The sequence below is a fragment of the Rutilus rutilus genome (genome assembly GCF_951802725.1).
Source record: "Rutilus rutilus genome assembly, chromosome: 1".
Classification (NCBI taxonomy): Eukaryota; Metazoa; Chordata; class Actinopteri; order Cypriniformes; family Leuciscidae; genus Rutilus; species Rutilus rutilus.
In genome coordinates, this window is record NC_140209.1 from 33,944,754 (window position 1) to 33,966,719 (window position 21,966).

The 21,966-nt window shown below is 41.2% G+C and overlaps 1 protein-coding gene and 1 long non-coding RNA gene across 3 annotated transcripts in view; both read right to left on the reverse strand.

Annotated features, from left to right (window-relative positions):
* Window positions 1-21,966, reverse strand: part of LOC311289989 — a 101,542-nt gene that overhangs the window by 18,572 nt on the left and 61,004 nt on the right. The gene's annotated exons all lie outside the window — the stretch shown is intronic.
* The window catches only part of LOC311289864 (vascular cell adhesion protein 1-like), a 28,577-nt gene that overhangs the window by 3,409 nt on the left and 3,202 nt on the right, over window positions 1-21,966 (reverse strand). The window contains exons 5-9 of one of the 2 annotated variants that reach the window (XM_084408110.1): window positions 16,385-16,660; window positions 15,951-16,280; window positions 15,447-15,686; window positions 1,827-2,138; window positions 631-873 (exon numbers count right to left, since the gene is read on the reverse strand). In XM_084408110.1, coding sequence (XP_084264236.1) covers window positions 631-873; window positions 1,827-2,138; window positions 15,447-15,686; window positions 15,951-16,280; window positions 16,385-16,660 — 1,401 coding nt within the window. The remainder of the gene's footprint in view (window positions 1-630; window positions 874-1,826; window positions 2,139-15,446; window positions 15,687-15,950; window positions 16,281-16,384; window positions 16,661-21,966) is intronic. The other variant, XM_084408111.1, reaches the window with a different exon arrangement.

A 21,966-nucleotide genomic window follows, 5' to 3' on the forward strand; every position in this document is an offset into this window, starting at 1 on the left:
TGATAAAAAGGTTGACTGGCCAAAAGTATTTTATGTATTTTGAAAATACAAAAATACTCATCTTAAATGTATTTAAATACAAATTACATTTGATTTTTTCCAAAGGCTTTAAAATACAAAATACAAAATAGTATTTTGTATTTCAAATACGTATTTTAAATACATGCATCTAAAATACTGCCCATCCCTGGTTGTAGGCCTATCTTGATCTCTGCATTTTTACCCATTTCCTAATATTCATTTTATATCAGTATTCGTCTACTTTTTCATATTACTTTTCATTGTATATTACTGTTTAATCGTATGTTGTCTTTGTGAGTTAGAGAACATGTTGATGTTGTAAACAGTACATTTCCATTGCTTTTGCTTTGGTAAATAACATTGAATCAAATTACTTAAATCCATTCTGATTCACATTATTTAAAATGTTTTTTTGTTTTGTTTTTTTTGTTCATCATGATCATTGCATATTTGAACTAGTGTGAGGTGAACATCATAAACACTATTTTTAAAAAGTGTTTGGCCTGATTAAAATTCTACAGTTCCCAACATTCCCATATTGATAGGGCAAGAAAGCAGAAGCAGCTGTTGGAAATGTACACTAAAAAATACGCAAACATGCATAGTTACCTTTTAATACCACCTTTACATGTCTGGTGGTGATGCCAACATAATTACTTGCAATGCAGTGCAGATCCTCAGGTGTTGAATCTGTTATATTAAGAGTTTCACCATAAACTATATCAGTTGTGCTGAAATTCCAGCTGATTGTTGGTTTTGGGTTTCCCTCGGCTTCACAAACAATCATCATTCCATAGCCTCGAAACACAGGCACTTTGGAAAGCAGTTTGGTCTCATTGATGATCGGTTTAACTGCAGGAAGGAGCAAAAAATAGGTTTCACGTGTTAAAGGTCCCGTTTTTCCTGTGTTTTTGAAGCTTTGATTGTGTTTACAGTGTGCAATATAACATGTGTTCATGTTTCGCGTGTAAAAAAACACAGTCTTTTTCACACAATTTACTTATCTGTATACCACAGTTTTCACTGTCCTAAAAACGGGCTGATGACTTCCTTGTTCTATGAAGTCCCTCCTTCAGAAATACGTAACGAGTTCTGATTGTGCCAGCGGTTCCTGTGTTGTGATTCGACAGCAGCTTTAGCGCACGTTCCCGGAAAGGTCACGCCTCTTACCATAACGTGGAGATGCATGCGCTCAGTGATATTGTAAACATGTCTTTAATATTATCTTATCAATTTGAGCCGGAATCAGATCTGGAGAACATTGATGAAGAGGATCGATTAGAACCTGTTCAAGCACGACTTTTGCAGGATGTTTCACAATGGTAAGCTGTTTATTTAGTAGTTGTCATACTTTCACGTTTAGCTGTTACCTTGAATTGGTTAAATTGTAATGTTAAATGTTACAAACTGTTATAAAAGCTTATGGTATATGGTTTTGTCCGTCTGTCGAATTAACGATGGTGTTGTTGAATTTTTTAAATAAGTGCATTGTTTATTCCTACCTTAGTTACACGTGAGCACGAGTTTTGATTAGTAATATATGTTGAGGGATGTAGTCCAAACCGGCCGTTCGCTGTAGGCTTTGAAAGGGGACTTCTGTTAAATAAAATATCTCGCTTGGCATTGAACTTTGAGCTTTACAATTTTACTGGTATTATTTATGCTCTAACAGCAACATTACACACTAACTAAAGATTGAAAAATGGGATCACGAAGAACAGGACCTTTAATAATTAAGACCAATATAATACCTGCTAAATAAACTTTAATGTCTGAAAACATGAGAAGTGGACAAATTATTATACAGTGTACAGTAATGTTCAGAGATTCTGATGTGACTTTAGGAGGTCGAGGTCCTTCTCCCAGTTCCAGCTGTGCTTCACACCAGTACTGAGCTCCATCATCAGTTTTTTTGGGATGGATCTGGAATTTATATGTTTTTCTGTCTGAACTATTGGAGGAGTCAGTGAAGATAGTTTTATTCACTAGATGCTGTCCTCTGTACAATCTCACAACAACACTCTTAGCCACAGTGTGAAGTGTCCAGTCACACTGGAGTTCATACTCATTGCCCACTATCATTGGTCCGGTGTGATTCCCAGTGCTGATGGAAATATCTGGAATACACATTAAGCAATAATAATAGAGTAACAAAAATGAATCACAAAATTGCATCCCACATACTTAAAAAAAAAGTGCAAAAAAAAAAATATTTTTCATTTATTGAAAAAAAAAAAAAAACATTAGAAATGTGTTTTTAAAAACTTGTCCCTGCTTTAGCTGAGTGCTGTTTAGACACAAGGTAGCTATACTTTGTATGTAGTTATATACATACAACTATATAGCACTATTGCTCTTTGACCATCAATGGCCCTGCTTCAAAGCACAGTCACCATCTTAAGATGTAAGCTACTTTCCAACACACTGGCCTTTGCTTCCATTCTGTGAAATGGTTAACTTAATTTTTTTGTATTGTGAGCAGTGTGGTATTTCCAGTGTGATGTTCTGGACTTCATGGAGACGTTTTCTATATATCCCTGCGAAAAATGCTTAAACAAGCATTTACAGGTCTCGGTTTACACTGGGTAGCCTGGCTAAGCTAGTGTTTAGCTGTACAGACTCAAACCCCTCTAAACTAGCCATGGGAAACCAACTAAGACCAGTAAACCAGCTTAGGTTTAAGTTTTTTTTTTTTTTGCAGGAATCCAAACTCAATGTATGCAAGTAGTTGTTGCTGAAGCAAGAAGACTATCATCATCAGTTGGGTGATACTTTTGCAAGTAAAAACTAACATGGGAAATGAAGTTAACATTTTGAAAGTAGGCTAAAGATACCACCCTAAAACAAAAACTGTGATGTTTCCCAGTGAATAGATTCAGAAGCCCTTTTCTACCTTACCGAAAGACTAACTTAACTTTGCTATCGGACTACCGTTATGGCTGGCTCTGGTTACTTCCAATGATAACAAAAACACTGTATTTATCTTGTTTGACAACGATCTATCGCTATTTAAACAGTGCTACACAAAAGTCTTTTCAGAAGCTACTATTTAATCACCCTTGACGTATTTAAGACAGCTTTATCAAGTTTAACACCGAAAACTGTTCTGAATATATATATATATATATATATATATTTTTTTTTATTCAGATACAAGATTCGTTATATAAATGTCCTAGGCTACCATCCAACGCATGCGGCATACCACCATGACAGCAGATCCAAAATTAGACACGTGAAGAGTATCCGATCGCTCCGCGCCGTCATTTTAGCAGTGTTTGCGCTGTATCGACACTGTTTTTAACCAGCTAACAGTGTTTGATTTTTCAGGCGATAACACAACACACGGACACGGACTCGGACCCCTCATTTATCGCAGGAAACCACTGCCCAGTCTGCCCTCGCATAGCTGCCTGCTTTAGTTAATGTTAACCCTCCCCCACACATCTCTATTCCAACTTTATTCATTTGCGATCGTCACTTCAAATCGGTGTTTTTGAAAAAAAAAGAGCGCATTCATCAATTAGAAAAGGCAATGTTATGTTTTGAACATTAAAGACCACAGTTGAAAAGCCACAACTCTTTACTTCACCCCATTTCCCTCGATTGTCAACATATCCTCAAGCTCAGATGAGGCTGGGTCTGTATAAAAACGCCGTTTTGTATGCTGTTTGATATCTCTTATGTTATGTGTCACAGTCTGAGTCATAATAAGCGATTATGGACCTCCTCAGGCATTGGTCATGTTTCATGAGTGATCCACAGCATGATGGACATTCGCTGTCTGAAAAAGCATATTTAGTATGCAGAAAGGAGAAGCATCTCTGAATACTCAGTACTACTCTCATGACATGGTGGGTGAGATAGATTAATTAGATTAGATTAGATTAGATTAGATTCAACTTTATTGTCATTACACAAGTACAGGTACAAGGCAACGAAATGCAGTTTAGGTCTAACCAGAAGTGCAATAGCAGCAAGTGCAGGATATACAGTGGTTCCATAAGTGCAGAACATGGATATGTACTGAATAAATATAGAGTTGAATACTATTATAAACAAAAATTTACAGATAGATTGTCCTATGAATATAATATACAGATAACTATTACTGTGAACAGAGTTTACAGCTAGATATGTACTGAATATAATATACAGATGGCTATTACTATAAACAGAATGTTTACAGATAGATATGTACTATGAATATATATACAGATGGCTGTTACTATAAACAGAATGTGAGCATAATATACAGATGGCTATTACTATAAACAGAATTTTACAAATAGATATATGTATAAGTTAGGCTAATGAGCAGTATAACAATGGATTTAAAGTAGTGCAAATAAAGTTTGGACAGAAGCTATCCGAGTGAAAGTGCAGTGGAAAGTAATTGCATATTACAGTTAAGGTACGATATTGCAATGTGTATATATAAACAGTCGGTACTGTAAATAAACAGTCGGCAGTGCAAATTGAGCATATTCCAGTCAAGGTAGTAGTGCAAGATGCATATGTAAACAGTTGTTACTGTAATAACAGTCAGCAGTGCAATGAACATTATAGTATTGCAAATAACAAAATGGAGGCAGGTGTGAGGAGGGAGAGGAGAGTCAATCAGTATATGAGGGGAGTGGGATCAATGAGGGTTAGAGTTTAATAAAGAGACAGCTCTGGGGAAAAAAACTGTTCTTTAGTCTGCTGGTCCTGGTCCGGAGGCACCTGAAACGCCTGCCGGAGGGCAGGAGAGAAAACAGTCTGTGGGCTGGGTGAGAGGAGTCCTTAAGGATGCTGCGAGCTCGATGCAGACAGCGTTTCCTCTGGATGTGCTCGATGGCAGGTAGTGGAGTCCCAGTGATGCGCTGGGCGGTTTTCACCACCCGCTGCAGTGCCTTGCGCTCTGCAACAGAACAGCTCCCATACCACACTGTAGCACAGTTGGTCAGGATGCTTTCTATTGCACAGCGATAGAAGTTCACCAGGATAGTGGAGGAAAGCTGATTCTTCCTCAGTGTCCTCAGGAAGAAAAGGCGCTGGTGAGCCTTCTTGACCAGGCTGGAGGTGTTGGTTGTCCAGGTCATGTCCGCCGAGATGTGGATCCCCAGGAACTTGAAACTGGAGACACGCTCAACAGCCATTCCATTGATGTGGATGGTGTCGTGTGTGCCTCTTGACACTTTCCTGAAGTCCACGATGAGCTCCTTCGTTTTGGTGGTGTTGAGGAGCTGGTTATTTTCGGTGCACCATGTGGCCAGGTGCTTGATCTCCTCCCTATAGGCAGTCTCATCGTTGTTGCTGATGAGACCAATCACCGTAGTGTCGTCCGCAAACTTGACGATGGAATTAGATCCGTACACAGGCTTGCAGTCGGAGGTGAAGAGGGAGTAGAGGAACGGGCTTAGCACACAGCCCTGTGGTACACCAGTGTTGAGTGTGATGAATGTGGAGCAGTTGGAGCCTGATCGAACATTCTGGGGTCTGTTGGTCAAGAAGTCCAAAATCCAGTTGCACATGGAGGTGTTGAAGCCCAGGTCTCCAAGTTTGGCTATTAACTTAGTTGGGATGACAGTGTTGAATGCTGAGCTGAAGTCAACAAACAGCATGCGTGCATAAGTGTTCTTATTGTCCAGATGTGTGAGCACAGAGTGCAGTGCCATGGAGACTGCATCCTCTGTGCTCCTATTGCTACGGTAGGCAAACTGGTGTGAGTCCAATGTGGATGGTAGAGAGTCTTTTAGGTGTGCCAGGACCAGCCGCTCAAAGCACTTCATTACGATGGGTGTGAGTGCTACAGGGCGGTAGTCATTAAGGCACTTCGGGCTGGAGTGTTTTGGCACTGGCACAATGGAAGTGCATTTAAAGCATGTTGGTACAGCTGCTTGGGCAAGAGACAGGTTGAAAATGTCTGTAAAAACCCCAGCGAGCTGCTCCGCACATGCCCTGAGTACGCGTCCAGGGATGTTGTCTGGTCCAGCAGCCTTGTGCGCGCTGATCCTGCTCAGTGCATTGCAGACATCTGTGGAGGAGAGTGTGATCGGTGGGTGGTCAGCTGAGGATTTGAGCTTGGTGGCAGTTTCTCTGTTGTCTCTTTCAAAGCGAGCATAAAAGTCATTTAGCTCGTTCAGGAAGTTGACATCAGTGGCTGCGGGGGTGGAGTGAGAGGGTTTGTAGTCACTGATGGCCTGAATGCCCTGCCACATGCGCCGAGGGTCAGCGTTGGAAAAGTGTCCCTCTATCTTAAGCTTGTGGCAGTGCTTGGCCTCTTTGATGCCCCTTTTCAGATTTGCTCTGGATGTGCTATAGGCTTGTGCATCTCCTGATCTGAAGGCAGTATTGCGTGTCTTCAATAGGAGTCGCACTTCCCTGTTCATCCATGGCTTCTGATTTGGGTATGTGGTGATGTGATGCTGAGAGTAGGGGAGAGTGGGGTGATTTGTGCCAGGGGGGGAAGTAGTTCCACCCTTGTTTCTGGAAAACCATAGAAGAAATTGGTCATGTGACCACATCATTTTGAAAAGCAATCACTTTTACTCATCCTCCAAAGAAGAGAGACACATGGCATGAGAGTTGTTGTGAATTCCCTGCTGTGAGGAGGTCACGTCACAGCAAGCTGCTTCATACAGAGTCTGAGGGACTGTTTGCGCATGCGCAGTACTGCGTGTTCGGGGAAATTTTCCTGTGTAGTCAATAGTTGGCCTTCTACCGACAGTCCGTGGTCTTCATTATTACTTTGTACAACAGTGTGCGTCGGTGATGATGTAAGTTACATGATGAGTAGATGTTGTTTATATATTTGAATGTGGCGTGATCTATTAATATTACCGGGGTAATATGTTTATTTGTTAACTTCCTATTTAGCGTGTGTTGCTGAGCCCCGTGAAACAGACGGCCTGACATGTAGTTAATTACCCCACATTTTATTTCCTTATTCTACTGTTTATTTAGCTGTGTAGCTTTGTTTATGGAGGCCGTTAATATTTTGACGTTAATGTGTCAAATTACTGATCGGTAGTTGTCAGGGCTTTCTCAGTTTAGCTTGGTCACGTGACCTACCCGTGGCGCGAAGCTGTGGTGTTGCTTAATGATCCTACACTGACCCCTAGTGGCGATTTGCAGTATTACACACTGTTCATATCTGTTGTAATTCATGTTATTTTATCATTATTACCATTGATGCCACTGAACTTTAATTAGTATTAATATTGTTTTACTGTTGTTATTTTCTGCAGGCATCACAAACCACACATACACATATTACAGTGCCCTGTAAAGTTGTAAAAGACCAATAAATTCATCTAAAGGAAAGAAGTTGCTGCGTCTTCTCTGACCGGAGGATTAGGCCAGTATACATACAGCCAGCATTTAATCACCGCAGCTGTTCCGTTACAAGTGGTCCTTCGAGCCGGATCGTGTGTATAACTGCGCCATGGCAACTTCCAGCAACCAAACAGATGAACAACCTTCAGTTGTGTCCCGCCCAAGCCGGTCTCACCAACTCCCCAGGCACCTTCGCGACTTTGTCATTGATAACCCTGTCAATTTGCATAGACGTGATGCCACACATCAAATGATAGAAGCGCAAGAGGAAGAGCCTCCAGACCATATTCTGCACACTGGGTCAGAAGATCTCATGCTGGAAGGGATGGAAGCCCGCATGAAAGACATAACTAGGCAGATGAAACAACTACAGTCAGCCATGGACAGTGTTAAATGTAAAGTTCACCCTCAACAGCATCCATCCAAATTATCATATCCTCTCCGGAGCTCGAGCCTTCCTCATATTCACCACAGTGAAGAGATATGGCCCAGAGTATCACCCCTCATGGATCATCGGATGATTTGGAAATCAGCTAATGAAGGTTATTGTCAGCTCTTAGACAACAGTGAACCTTACCCACTTACAGCACAGCCCATACAGCAGGGAGAACTCAGCTCAACAACTCAGGCTACCAGAGCTCTGCAGCCATCCGTCCAGGTAGCAGCACAACCACTAGACCTCAGTGAGCCTACTCGCCATTCAGCTACCCTAACTGGGCCAGTGCCAGAGTTTCCACAACTGCCTGGAGTTCAGTCTGCTCACCACACCCCGCTTACCCAGCGAACATATTCACCTTTTCTGCCCGCCCAGCATGCAGGTCAGCACGTCCAGTCAGGGCACCAACCAGCTCAACAGACACCCTCGACAGTGTATCTGCCAAACCAGCATGCAGCCCTGCGGACATACGTACCTACACAGTCTCAAGGTTTACCTCAGCCCTTACTCACAACTGTACAACAGCAGACTTATCCTCGATATGTCCAGCATCAGATCACTCCTCAACCTGGACCACTGTTTGGATTTCAACCTGCTTCACTCAAACAACCAGAGATAAGAATACCATCCCGTTCTATCCCTCCTTATCAGCCACCTACTGATCTAGGAGCAGCCTATTCACTTCCACAGACCAGATATCTCCCTGAAGTTCAATCACAGTTATACCAGTCTGGACTTCATTCAGCTGCACACTACCCACAGCTTACTCAAAGGGCTGCCTCACCTACAGCACCAGGATACATTTCTCCCTACAACAATCCTGCAACACTCACCATGACAGAAATGGCTATTGCAGCCTCATATGGTATTCCAAAGCCCAAACTGCCTCTCTTCAGTTCTGGAAGGGAGAGTGATTTCATCATGCTGAAAAGGGGACTGGATAGTTTACTTGGTCCACACCGACATTTGACTGAAGATTATAAATACCAAGTATTACTTGATCATCTCAAACTGCCTAGCGCCTATCAAATGGCAAAGAGATACATACATGACCCCACACCATACTCCAGTGCAATGGACGCTCTGCAGCATCGATATGGGCAGCCAAGACAGTTGGTACAGGGAGAATTAAAGACCATATTGAGCTCTCCTCCCGTGAAACCTGGCGACGTAAAGGCTTTCGAAGATTTTTCTTCAGCTGTAAACACTCTGGTGGGGATGCTAAGTCGCATGGACGGTCCTGCTCAGTCTGAACTGCAGTGCGGCTCCCACGTAGACACCCTCCTTGGTAAGTTGCCTGGTAACTACAGGGATAGCTTTGCCGAATTCTGTATTAAAAGAGGCATCATCCGCAGTGGGAGCGACCAGACATACACCTTACCCGACCTCGCTGAATGGCTGGATATGAAGGTTCAGGTGCTCCAGGTGTCTCGAGGTGCAGCAGAATCCAACACATCTGATCCCAGTCGTATCACACTGAGAGAGAATAAAGCAAGTAAATCACAGTGGGTCAAACCAGCCTCTGTTTACTTCAGCAGTGACTCTACAACAGTCAAACATCAGCAGACCTCTCCACAGCGACAACGGACCAACCTCCAGTCGGGTTCAAAGAAAGATCAGCCCACAAGCAAAGGGAGGGAGCGTTTTAAGCCCTATTGTCCGTATTGTAGGACCACCCAGGATCATTACCTCAATGGCTGTGCAGAGTTTGAAAGAATTACTACTGAAGAGAAAGCCACCTGGATAAAGGACAAAGGAAAATGTTGGAGATGTGGGCGTGGACACTCTCCAGAGAGCTGCACTCTAAAGAAACTCTGCTCCATGTGCAACAAACAACACCTGCTGATACTTCATGAAGTTGTGGCCCAAGACCCGCAGCTAAACATCCTCACTGTCAGCACCCCAACAAATGCAGTGTATATGGATCACGCCAGCCACTCAGGGCGTGTCATGTTAAAAGTGGTACCAGTGCTGCTCCGTCATGGCAAGAGAACACTAAAAACACATGCAGTGTTGGATGACGGCTCTGAGCGCACTGTGATTCTGGCTGCTGCGGTCAAACACCTTGGGTTGAGCGGGGAAGTGGAGTCACTCAAATTGAAGACCATCAGACAGGATGTATTGCAGCTCCAGGGAATGGCAGTGTCATTTGAGGTGTCCGCTGACACAAAACCACGCACTTATCACTCTATCAATCAAGCTTTCACTGCAACCGAACTCCAGCTGGCTGAGCAGTCATGTCCAGGTGACAAATTAGCAAGGAAATACAACCACCTGAAAGGAGTCCCCCTACACACATTCACTAAGGTGCAGCCAATGCTACTGATTGGATCTGACCATCCTCATTTAATAACTCCGATCCACTCAGTACGTGCAGGACCGATAAGAGCACCAGTAGCAGTCTGCACCCGACTCGGCTGGGCAGTGCAAGGACCCACTAACTTTCTTCAACATCCACCCGGTGAGAGTTCCTTCCTTCACCTGTCAGTTGACACACCTTGCTCCAACCTACACAAAGATGTTCAACGCTTGTGGCAGCTTGACATTTTGCCATATAAAAGCTAGAGGGAGGTGACGCGATCCAAGCAAGACCAGGCAGCTCTCACCATGCTTGATGAGAAGAGCACCACTGTAATAGTGGATGGTGTCTTAAGATACGCAACGCCCCTCCTTCGGAAGAGGAAAGTAGCTCTGCCCTGCGCATCACCTGTTGCTGTGATGCCCCTCCTTCGCTCTACAGAACGCCGTCTATCTACCAATCCTGAGTTTGCTAAAGTTTACAACCAGGAAATACACAAGCTAGTGGAGGCGGGATATGCTGAGCGGATCACCAGTGAGGAGGCCAGTCGCTCTGCCGAATCCTGGTACATTCCACACCACTTAGTACATCATAACGGAAAGGCAAGGGTGGTATTTAACTGCTCCTTTCGCTACCAGGAGAGTGCTCTGAATGATGACCTGCTACCAGGGCCTTCCCTTGGACCGTCACTATTAGGAGTTCTGCTCAGGTTTCGAGAACATGCCGTCGCTATCAACGGAGACATACGGGCAATGTTCCATCAGATCAGACTCCTTCCTGAGGACTGCCCACTCCTCCGCTTCCTCTGGCGCAGCATGGAGAGAGACAGGTCACCTGATATCTATGAGTGGCGTGTCCTGCCATTTGGCACGGTTTGCAGTCCGTGCTGCGCCATATATGCTGTGCAGCGTCACGTTCGTGATCACCAGAGCGGCAACGAAGACCTGCTGGAGACGGTAATTACCTCGTTCTATGTGGATAACTGCCTGAAATCGCTCCGCACGCCACAGCAGGCAAAGGATCTTCTCAACCGCTTGAGAGCCCTCCTAGCGAAGGGTGGATTTGAAATAAGGCAGTGGGCATCCAACAGGACAGAGGTAATCTCTCACCTCCCAACTGAGGCACGATCAACAACATCTGAGCTCTGGCTAACCGCTGAAGGAGATGACCCGAGGGAGTCCACTCTCGGCCTGGTTTGGCATTGCATGACAGACACACTGGGTTATAAATGTCAGCCTGTGACGCCTAAACAGCCCACCATGAGAAATGTATATAGGGTACTTGCCTCACAATACGACCCGCTCGGATACATAATCCCCTTCACTACCCGTGCTAAAGTCCTGGTTCAGGCTTTGTGGGCTACAGAAAGACAGTGGGACGAGCCTATTGCAGATGAGTTACTTCCAGTGTGGCAGGCCTGGGAAGGTGAGCTCCCTCAATTGCAGAACATAGTTCTTCCCCGTTGTTATGTTCCAGAAGCTGCTGACAATGATTCATCAGTGAGGCAGATTCACATTTTTTGTGATGCCTCGGAGAAGGAGTACGGATCAGTCGCCTACCTGCGAGTGGAGGATCCAGAGGGACGCATCACTGTGTCATTCATTATGGCCAGGTCGCGGGTTGCACCTAAACGACAACAGACGATACCGCGACTGGAATTATGTGCTGCACTCACTGGAGCCCAGCTGGCCAAAGTGCTCCAGACCGAACTGACTTTGTCCATCCAATCCGTAGTGCTGTGGTCAGATTCAACAACTGTACTGAGCTGGATACAGTCAGAGTCCAACCAGTAGAAAGTATTCGTTGGTACAAGAGTTACTGAAATACTTGACCTTACCAAGCCTGGGTCATGGAGATACATTAACACGGAGTCTATACAGTTAGCATGATGTTAGCTCTTAACTGCTGGATCATGCTAGTTTTTCAAACTTGTGGGTCTGGGGTGATTTGTGCCAAAGGGCCTGGGTTAAATTGTGCCAGATCCAGACCACCTAGACCTACATACTCACAGGGGATAATCTTGAGAAGTGAGGAGATGGGCATGCCTCATCATTGTTTGACTTAGGCCTGCCTGTTATTTGTTTAATTTAGCTAACACTGATTTCAGTTTTGAGTTTGCACTATGTTATTAAAGAGAAGTTTTATTCCGTTTTTAAGTGACCTATGTCACAATAGGATGTTTAGAAATTAGCCTAGTCACTTATGTTACATAATTGACAGACAGCGCTATGTCAACAGGCATCTATTGCCAAAGCCTTTTTGACTGAAATGATTCACAAATATCATATATTGTGTTGCTATGGTGCTCTAAATGGTTGCTAGGGCGTAGCTTGATAGCTTCACAATGATCCTGAGGGACTGATTGGTCGTCTGAGTAAAATGAGCCCGCCCCCTTGTCTCTATGACACTGTGATCCAGAGTTATGTTCAATACAAAATCCCTATGCAATTGACCATAGTAGGAAAAATGCATGCTATGGTATTCCAGGGTGACAATATCTAAATAAACCTTAAATGAGTAATTTTGTATTGAATTTATCTTGCTTTCATATAGCATTACGGTTCATAACATTAAAATGTTCTGTTTTACTTCAGAAATCACTGGCACAATTTACCCCCAATGTATTCCCCCAAAGGCACAACTTCCCCCGCACCAGGGGCAAGTTGTGCCATGAGACCACTTTTTTCCCAAGAGCTGTATTTCTGAAACAATTTATTTCAGATCCAAAGTTATTGTTCTCAGGGATGCACCACATCCCGAAATATATGTACAGCCTTAAGTTGAAGGCATTACTGCCATGGCCTCACTTTAAAGTCACTTTGAGTAAAAACTGGCACAACTCACCCCACTCTCCCCTAACCAGTGCATCTTAAGATAATCAGACTGGCCCCATCAAACAAAATTATGTTCTAAGAGCATTTTGCTAATGTTCATATTAAGTTACAAAAACGTTATTTCTGAATGTTCTGAATTTCTGAATGTTCTGGGACAATTTAGAATGTTCTTTGAACATTCTGAAAAAAATAGAATGTTTCAGTAGAAACCATGAACGATGTATGATGTCTATGTGCTAACGTTTCGAGAACATTATTGAAGACCAGATAACTTTGAACGATCATTCTATCACCGTTACTGTAAGAATGTTTGTTCAAAACGTTGAGCGAACCTTGCCAGAATGTTCTGAGAACGTTCTCTGTTATCTGGTGCAGTGGTGCAAGCGCTGCATCTTTGTGACTGAAGTGTGGCAGTTAACAGAAACAGATCTGTCGTACCAGCAGACAACACTCCACGGGTCGAGCTGAAAGGGTAATCAGTTGTGTTCTTGTTCACACATTGAAGAAAAGTGTGTGGTTTACAAATAATGAAGCTATAGAATCAAACAAGTGCACAAGGACACTTGCAGTTGTAAAGAGGGCATTTCTATGACAATGTCAACTAAAAATACGCATTTGCATTTGAACAGATGTCAATACAAAGTCCAAGAACACTCATCAGCCTGCAAAACATAAATCCAAAATTTGTGTACTCTGTCTTGAGGCTTACAAACTGACAGCCAGTTTTGTGCTTTGACCGATGCCATACACACACACACACCCCTGAAAAATGATTCTGGCTTGATTCCGATTACATCAGCCTGTTTAGAGGCTCATCCATATTTATCATTTGCAAGAAACAGAAATACTTCACTGGTGCAGGATACTAGTAAGTTAATAGCAAAGCGACAAGTGCCTTATTCCCCTGCGTTTCTCAATAGAAATTACTATGGCCATTTTTGCTAAGATAATAAGCTTGGTTTTCAAATAAAAAATAGTCAGTGAAAACAGAAAGTTTTACTTTTAAACTTCTCTTTAAAAAGGTTTTCTAAAAAAATTTTTTTTATTTACATGATGTCATGTGTAAGTTGTGTTTAATAGGACTGATGATGTGAATTCCATAGAAGAAAATTGTATTCTACACAAAGAAATGAGATTCTATTTACAGGGAGGCTTGAAATCATTTACATCAATTGGTCACAAAGAAATCCTACAGGTTAAGCATCAGTCATTTGGCAGACACTTTTATCCAAAGCGACTTCCATTGCATTTCAAGGTACACATTTACGTTCTTATCAGTTCTTGCTTTCCCTGGAAATCGAACCCATGACCTTAGCGTTGCAAGCGCCAACACTCTACTGTTTGAGCTACAGGAAAACCGACAAGAGATCTCATCTTTAAGTCATCAGCATCTGTTTAAATATGCCATGACTTTACAACATCTAGACTACAGTAACAACTTCAGTGTCTTATATAATAATGTAATAAATATTAGAATGTTCAATGTGGCTGAAACATACAGTGTAAGCATAGTTCCTTTATAAAGCAGACAATAATCCAATAAAAATCTAACCAGGATTCTCCTTAAATGTTTTTATTTGATCAACATCCTTGGACAACAGGTTGAGGATGTGATTGGCAGTTCGATCTAAGGGTGAAGTGAGCAGAACACCGATCCTTGTGACCGTCTGCTCCGACTGATCAGACAGCAGATTGAGTTCCTTCATAGGGACTGTGCTAAGAGTCCATTATGTGCTCTGGGCTTCCTCAAATTATAATGGCCCATCCTGGTTTTTTTTGTAGTTGGTGTAGTAGATGTAGACGAAGATCATTGCGATGACCAGCACTACAGCAACAATAATGCTTACTACTATGGGCACGTAATTCTCTGTGTCAAAAGAAACAAATGTATGAGTAAATCAGCAATTTAGGAAATTATATCCAAGCAAGCAAAACTGGGCATAGATATCAAGCCTGCATAATGCCTCCAACATATCGAAAGTCAGCAGCTAATCTAAATAAAAATCCATGCAGGGCAACTATGGTGACACGATCCACAAGCCATTTCGCTTAAATAGTGTTCCTATAACACATCCCCTGACATTCTGACGGCAAGCAGAGCGTTACAACAACAACAAACCAAACAGCTTCTTACAAAAGTGCGAATACTTTGTGAAAGGCCAAAACATTAACCACAAAAAAAGCCATGTTAAAATCTGAAAGCTGTGCCGAAATTGTTTTAAGAAGGATGAATGAAATTTGCATTAATCAAAGGCAAAATGCTAAAAGAGGAACTTCAAATGACTTTGCATAAAATCTATCCTGACAACATCATTTAGACTACTAAATTGTGTTTTTTTTTCTCAATCATTTGCATATTTAATACAACTAAAATAAATATTATGTTTAATATCAGACAAACAAATACAAAAAAAAAAAATCATTTTAAAAACAACCACAGTTCCTTTCTCTAGTGTATTACTAAAACTGAAATTGCCAATTAAACTAAGTCACTAAGTCACTTTTAGAATTGAAAATTATACAAAAATACAGTTACCTTGTATGGACACTTTTACACGTCTGGTGGTGTTGCCAGCAGAATTGCTTGCAATGCAGAGCAGATCCTCAGGTGTTGAATCTGTTATAGTAAGAGTTTCACTAACTATATTATTTCCGTTGACACTCCAGCTGATTGTTGGTTTTGGGTTTCCCTCGGCTTCACAAACTATCACCACTGGATATCCTCGAAACACAGGCACTATGGAGGGCAGTTTGGTCTCATTGATGATCGGTTTAACTGCAGAAAAACAGTTTAAGAGGTTTTGCATTGCATATGTAGCATCATACATTTCTTATGTTAATCTACATTCATTTTAATTTAGTAGTTTTCAGCTAAATTTATCAAATTTAGAAAATTGATAAGAAAAAGTTAAATGTTGCATCTGATCCCTATCACCACATAACTTGACACTGTGTCACATGGTAAGTGCTAAAATCTGCCTAATTTGGTCAACAGATGTTCTTAAAAGATTAATAATAGAAACTGACGGATCTTACTTACAATATACAATAATGTTGAGATGTTCTGATGTGTTTGTTGGAGGAGGTTGAGGTCCTTCTTCTCCCAGTTCCAGCTTTGCTTCACACCAGTACTGAGCTCCATCATCAGCTCTGTCTGGACGGATCAGGAGTTTAGATGTTTTACTGACTGGAGTCTTGATAGAGTCAGTGAAGATGGTTTGGTTCACCAGAGTCTGTCCTTTGTACCAGTTGACAGTGAGATTCTGTACAGGAGCCACATTGAGAACGTCACACTGGAGCTCATACTGGTTTCCCTCCATCATTGGTCCGTTGTGATTCACAGTGCTGATGGACACACTGTCTGGAGTCTCTGTGGAGGAAGATTTACACACTGATATCTGCAGTCATGAATGTACATAAATTAGACAATTCTGAGAAAGAAAAGATAAAAATATCAATGACAGAGGAACTCACTGTAAATAGTCACTGGGAGATTCACTGTACACTGTGTCTTATTATAGTTCATGAAGCAGGATGGCTCTATGTCCCAGTCTCTCAGTTCTGACACTCTCAATGTGATCAGACTGTCTTTGGTCATGGGCACTGCTCCCTCACTGGCTTCCCATCCCATCCCTTTAATATGCAGGAGTGGGACAGAAGTGCTGCAGTCGACTGAGACAGAACCGCCGTACCTCACAATAACTCTCTGTGGGTTGAGCTGAAGAGGACATTCATCATCAGCATGTGAACCTGTTAAACACATTGAGAAGGATGTGATTTAAAACTGGTGAAGATTCAGCACAGAATAGCATCACTAAAGTATTGGATTAAAGCAGACACAGAAATAACTTTCTAAGAGTCATTAAGACCTGCAAACTGAACACTGGTCCATGATAGGCCTCTAGAGTTTTGTATTTTATAGACATGGGACCAAAGCCCATCTATTGTCATATGCAACAAAAAAGCTTTACTAATACAGTAGAAAGACAACTTTTGGCAGGACTAGCACAAACTCAAACATGTCAACTGAACATAAATTAATTGAACACTCCCTATTCTGGTCTTAAGACCGAGACTGTCATGATCATTAACAACATATTTAGTCTCATTCCAGACGCATCGGAAGAATAAAAGACAGAATTAAGATAACATACAAACCTGTGAAACTCAAAAGCTGCGAAACTGCCAAGAGATAAAGAAGTCCAAAGAAATGTTGAAGCATATTGAAAAACAGTAAATACTGTAAATAAGATGCAACTTTATCACTGTAACTCTGACTGTAACACTGTGACTGAAGACCTCAAGCATGGCAATACTGATAATAAAAAAGACCCCACCCAAAAAATATTTTGAAGTTAATGGATGACTGCAAGACAGAAGCAGAAATGAAACTAAATGAACTTGAATACTTGAAAATATCTTGAATAATGAGGTTTCCCCTAACCAGATAACCAGAACATCTGTAGATGAGATGATGTTGTTTGGCACATGAATTCCATCTTTGGTTCATAATTTGCTTTCAAAGATAAAAAAATGTATTTAAAGTTTCTCTGAAAGCATTTTCCAAGGGGTCCTTGGCCTAAGATAAGACAGCAATCTCAGACAGCAGATGCAGTGAGTTTGCTTCATTCTTCTCTGAGAAAATCAATAATATCAGAAAGGCGATCAGCATATCCTCATGTGGCACTGAGGTAAGACAGATCAGACCACATCCTCAGAATGTTACCATGTCTGATTTCAAAGAAGTTAATGGTAAAATTTTGGAAGAAACAGTAGGGGAGAGTGGGGTGAGTTGTGCCAGTTTTTACTCAAAGTGACTTTAAAATGAGGCCATGGTAGTAATGCCTTCACCTTAACGATGTACATATATTTCAGGATGTGGTGCATCCCTGAGAACAATAACTTTGGATCTGAAATAAATTGTTTCAGAAATATAGCTCTTGGAAAAAAAGTGGTCTCATGGCACAACTTGCCCCTGGTGCGGGGGAAGTTGTGCCTTTGGGGGAATACATTGGGGGTAAATTGTGCCAGTGATTTCTGAAGTAAAACAGAACATTTTAATGTTATGAACCATAATGCTATATGAAAGCAAGATAAATTCAATACAAAATTACTAATTTAAAGTTTATTTTTATTGTCACCCTGGAATACCATAGCATGTGTTTTTCCTATATATGGTCAATTGCATGGATTTTGTATTGAACATAACTCTGGATCACAGTGTCATAGAGACAAGGGGGCAGGCTCATTTTACTCAGACGACCAATAAGTCTCTCAGGATCATTGTGAAGCTATCAAGCTACACCATAGCAACCATTTAGAGCACCATAGCAACACAATATATGATATTTGTGATATCATTTCAGGCAAAAAGGCTTTGGCAATAGATGCCTGTTGACATAGCGCTGTCTGTCAATTATGTAACATATAAGAATAAAGTGACTAGGCTAATTTCTAAACATCCTGACATAGGCCACTTAAAAATGGAATAAAACTTCTCTTTAATAACATAGAGCAAACTCAAAACTGAAATCAGTGTTAGCTAAATTAAACAAATTTTGGGCAGGCCTAAGTAAAACAATGATGAGGCATGCCCATCTCCTCACTTCTCAAGATTATCCCCTGTGAGAATGTAGGTCTAGGTGGTCTGGATCTGGCACAACTTAACCCAGGCCCTTTGGCACAAATCACCCCAGACCCACAAGTTTGAAAAACTAGCATGATCCAGCAGTTAAGAGCTAATATCATGCTAACTGTATAAACTCATTGTGTAGCCTACTAAAGCACTAAAACATGTGTGAAATGTTTTCAAACTTGTCTATAATTGTTCAGACACTACAATCAAAAAACCTTAATCATATAAATTTTACTTTGAAAGGGAAAAAACAGTTTTTTTGCACTAAAATATGCTTAACTCTCATGCCATGTGTCTCCCGTCTTTGGAGGACGAGTAAAAGTGATTGCTTTTCAAAATTATGTGGACACATGACCAATTTCTTCTATGGTTTTCCAGAAAAAAGGGTGGAACTACTTCCCCCCCCCCCCGGCACAAATCACCCCACTCTCCCCTACAGCACCTTAAAACACCTGCGCCCTTGACACACTCCTCACCTCCTTTTTCAAAACCTGTTAAGCCTGCAACCCCACTTTTGAAAAATCCCCAGAAATGACATACCCAAACTGAAACAGATACAGTTCATGAACCCTTTACACTAAAAACACAAGTACGATCTCATTTGAAAGCTGACACCTGGCAGTTTATTGTAAATGTAGAATTAATTATTGTCATAATGAATTTTTTTTTTATAAATAGCTTCAAAGTTGTGTAAAGTTATTAGAAATTTATTTTTATGAAACATCTTCATGAAAATAAAATTGAAGTTGACACTGTAGCAATCTAGAAATGCACTGCAGCTAAAGCCACATGTGTGACCATGTTATATTTAAAATCTGAAGATGGTAAGTCTAAAACTCTGTATTTAGTTAAATGTTTTTCAAGATCATATCATATGACTATTTTGATTAGGCTCTAAAATGCTACTGATGTTTAGTCATCATCTAAGCATTTATTCAGTCTTTTGCAGGGTTGCCAACTTTGGGACTTTGCCTGGAGTGAGACTCTGTAAAACATCAGTGCGCGCGCGTAACCCTAACCCTAATTTTAAAAACATCAGTCCTTGTTTACTTAGTATAAACCCTGATTTATGAAAAATAAAAGTTTTCTCAAAATGTACAATTAATTTATTGATTGCACTATATAAAAAAAAAAAGATAGAGGTGATTAAATAACAAACATGTAAAACAACAACATCAAAACAATAAAAAATCTCAAAACAAAAGGGACACATAATAGTTTCTCCACCTCCCCAGAAAACCACAACACAAGTTTCACACATTAGGCCTGTTGTAGCCTGTGCCACAGTGGCAGTGTTGGCCTGCTTCACTCAGGAGGCTCGTATCTGAAGCAGGGTTCAATCCGTTCATAAACGTTCATTGCGTCTGTCACGTGACAAATGAACGAAAGACACGGAAAGTAATTATTTATGTTCCCTGTAAATTATTTTTGACTGCATTATAATGATTTTTTAATTCAGAATATGATAAAGACTGCGTAGGTGGATGTGTCCAGGGAATTTGGCTGTTAAAAGTATAACATTTAAAGCCCCTTAAATGAATGAAATGACTCGAAAAAAGATTTGTTCATTTTAATGAACGAGATCGAACAAACGAGTGAGTCAAATGATCTGAACTTCCCATCACTCACAGGGTGCCATCAAGTGACAGTCTGTTCCTGGTGTCAGTCTTGTTTAGGCCAATAACTGAAAAGGTTCGCTCAGCATCCGCATTTGACTGTGGCAGACTCAACACAATCTGGGCAACCTTTGATCATTTTTTTGATCATCACACAAAATGGGGGAAAAAGTTTTTGCACTTTAAAAAAAGCAAAAATGTTTTTCACAATTTTAATCACATGTCCTGCATTTACATACCTTTAGGGACTATGGCAAGGCAAGGCAAGTTTATTTATATAGCACATTTCATACACAATGGCAATTCAAAGTGCTTTACATAGAAGAAATTAAAATAATAAAAGGAATAAGAATAATTAAAACAGTTTAGAAAAATAAAATAAAGTACAGTACAAACAGTCGGACAAACAGCGGCACAGTGCTCATTCAGTAAATGATGTTTTATAAACAAAGTTCGGGAGGAGCACGTTCAAATAATCAATCAATCAACCAATCTATCAATCATCTCATCAAACAATTACCATGTCTACCCTATCAGCATGAGAGGAAGCATATATATATATTCACTCTGTCAACTCACCTAACTTCCTTGACAGTTTCAGCATCCCTCCACCACCCCGACTCCTCACTCTTGGCTTGTTCTTTCACAGCCAGGAATACGGGGGGAGTACTTTGGGTTCGGGCCGAATACCGAGCCCGGAGCCCTCTCCTCGGACAGCACGCCAAATACGCATTTATTCTATCTGACTTATTTGTAAGTGTGAACTAGTGAAATGCATAGCTAAACAGAAGTGTTTTGAGTCTGGATTTGAATGTGATTACTGTAGGAGCACGTCTGATCTCCTCTGGAAGCTGGTTCCAGCTGTGGCTGGCATAATAGCTAAAAGCAGATTCGCCATGCTTAGAGTGAACCCTTGGTATTTCTAGCTGATATGATCCTAATGATCTGAGTGATCTGTTGGGTTTATATTCAGTGAGCATATCTGCAATGTATTGAGGTCCTAGGCCATTGAATGATTTATATACCAGTAATAATACTTTAAAATCAATCCTAAATCTAACTGGGAGCCAGTGTAAAGACCTGAGGACTGGTGTGATGTGTTCATATTTTCTGGTTCTGCTCAGAATCCTGGCGGCAGCGTTCTGTATGAGCTGCAACTGTCTTATGGTCTTTTTGGGAAGGCCAGTGAGGAGTCCATTACAGTAATCCACCCTGCTGGTGATGAAAGCATGCACAAGTTTCTCTAAGTCTTGTCTGGAAACAAAGCATCTAATTCTTGCAATATTTTTCAGATGATAGTATGCTGATTTAGTTATTGCTTTGACATGACTACTGAAACTAAGGTCTGACTCTAGTGTCACACCAAGATTCCTGACTTGATGTTTAGTTGTTTGACCCCTAGAGTGAAGGTATGCGTTCACCTTGAGAACTTCATCTTTGTTTCCAAACGCAATGACTTCAGTTTTGTCTTTGTTTAATTGAAGAAAGTTTTGACACATCCAACTGTTGACTTCATCAGTGCATTGGCACAGGGAGTCAATGGGGCTGTAGTCATTAGGTGATAGGGCTAAGTAGAGCTGTGTGTCGTCTGCATAGCTGTGGTAAGAGATTTGGTTCTTTCTCATTATTTGGCTCATTGGGAGCATATACAGGTTGAACAGGAGTGGTGCAAGATACAGGAGTTGTATCTATGGTGATACAAAATCCAGGCTATAATTAAGTTGATTATAATGATAAACTCTGCCAAAAAGAATATAGTAGGCTACTAAACTATGTATAAGAAAAATATGTCTTACTTTCTTTAT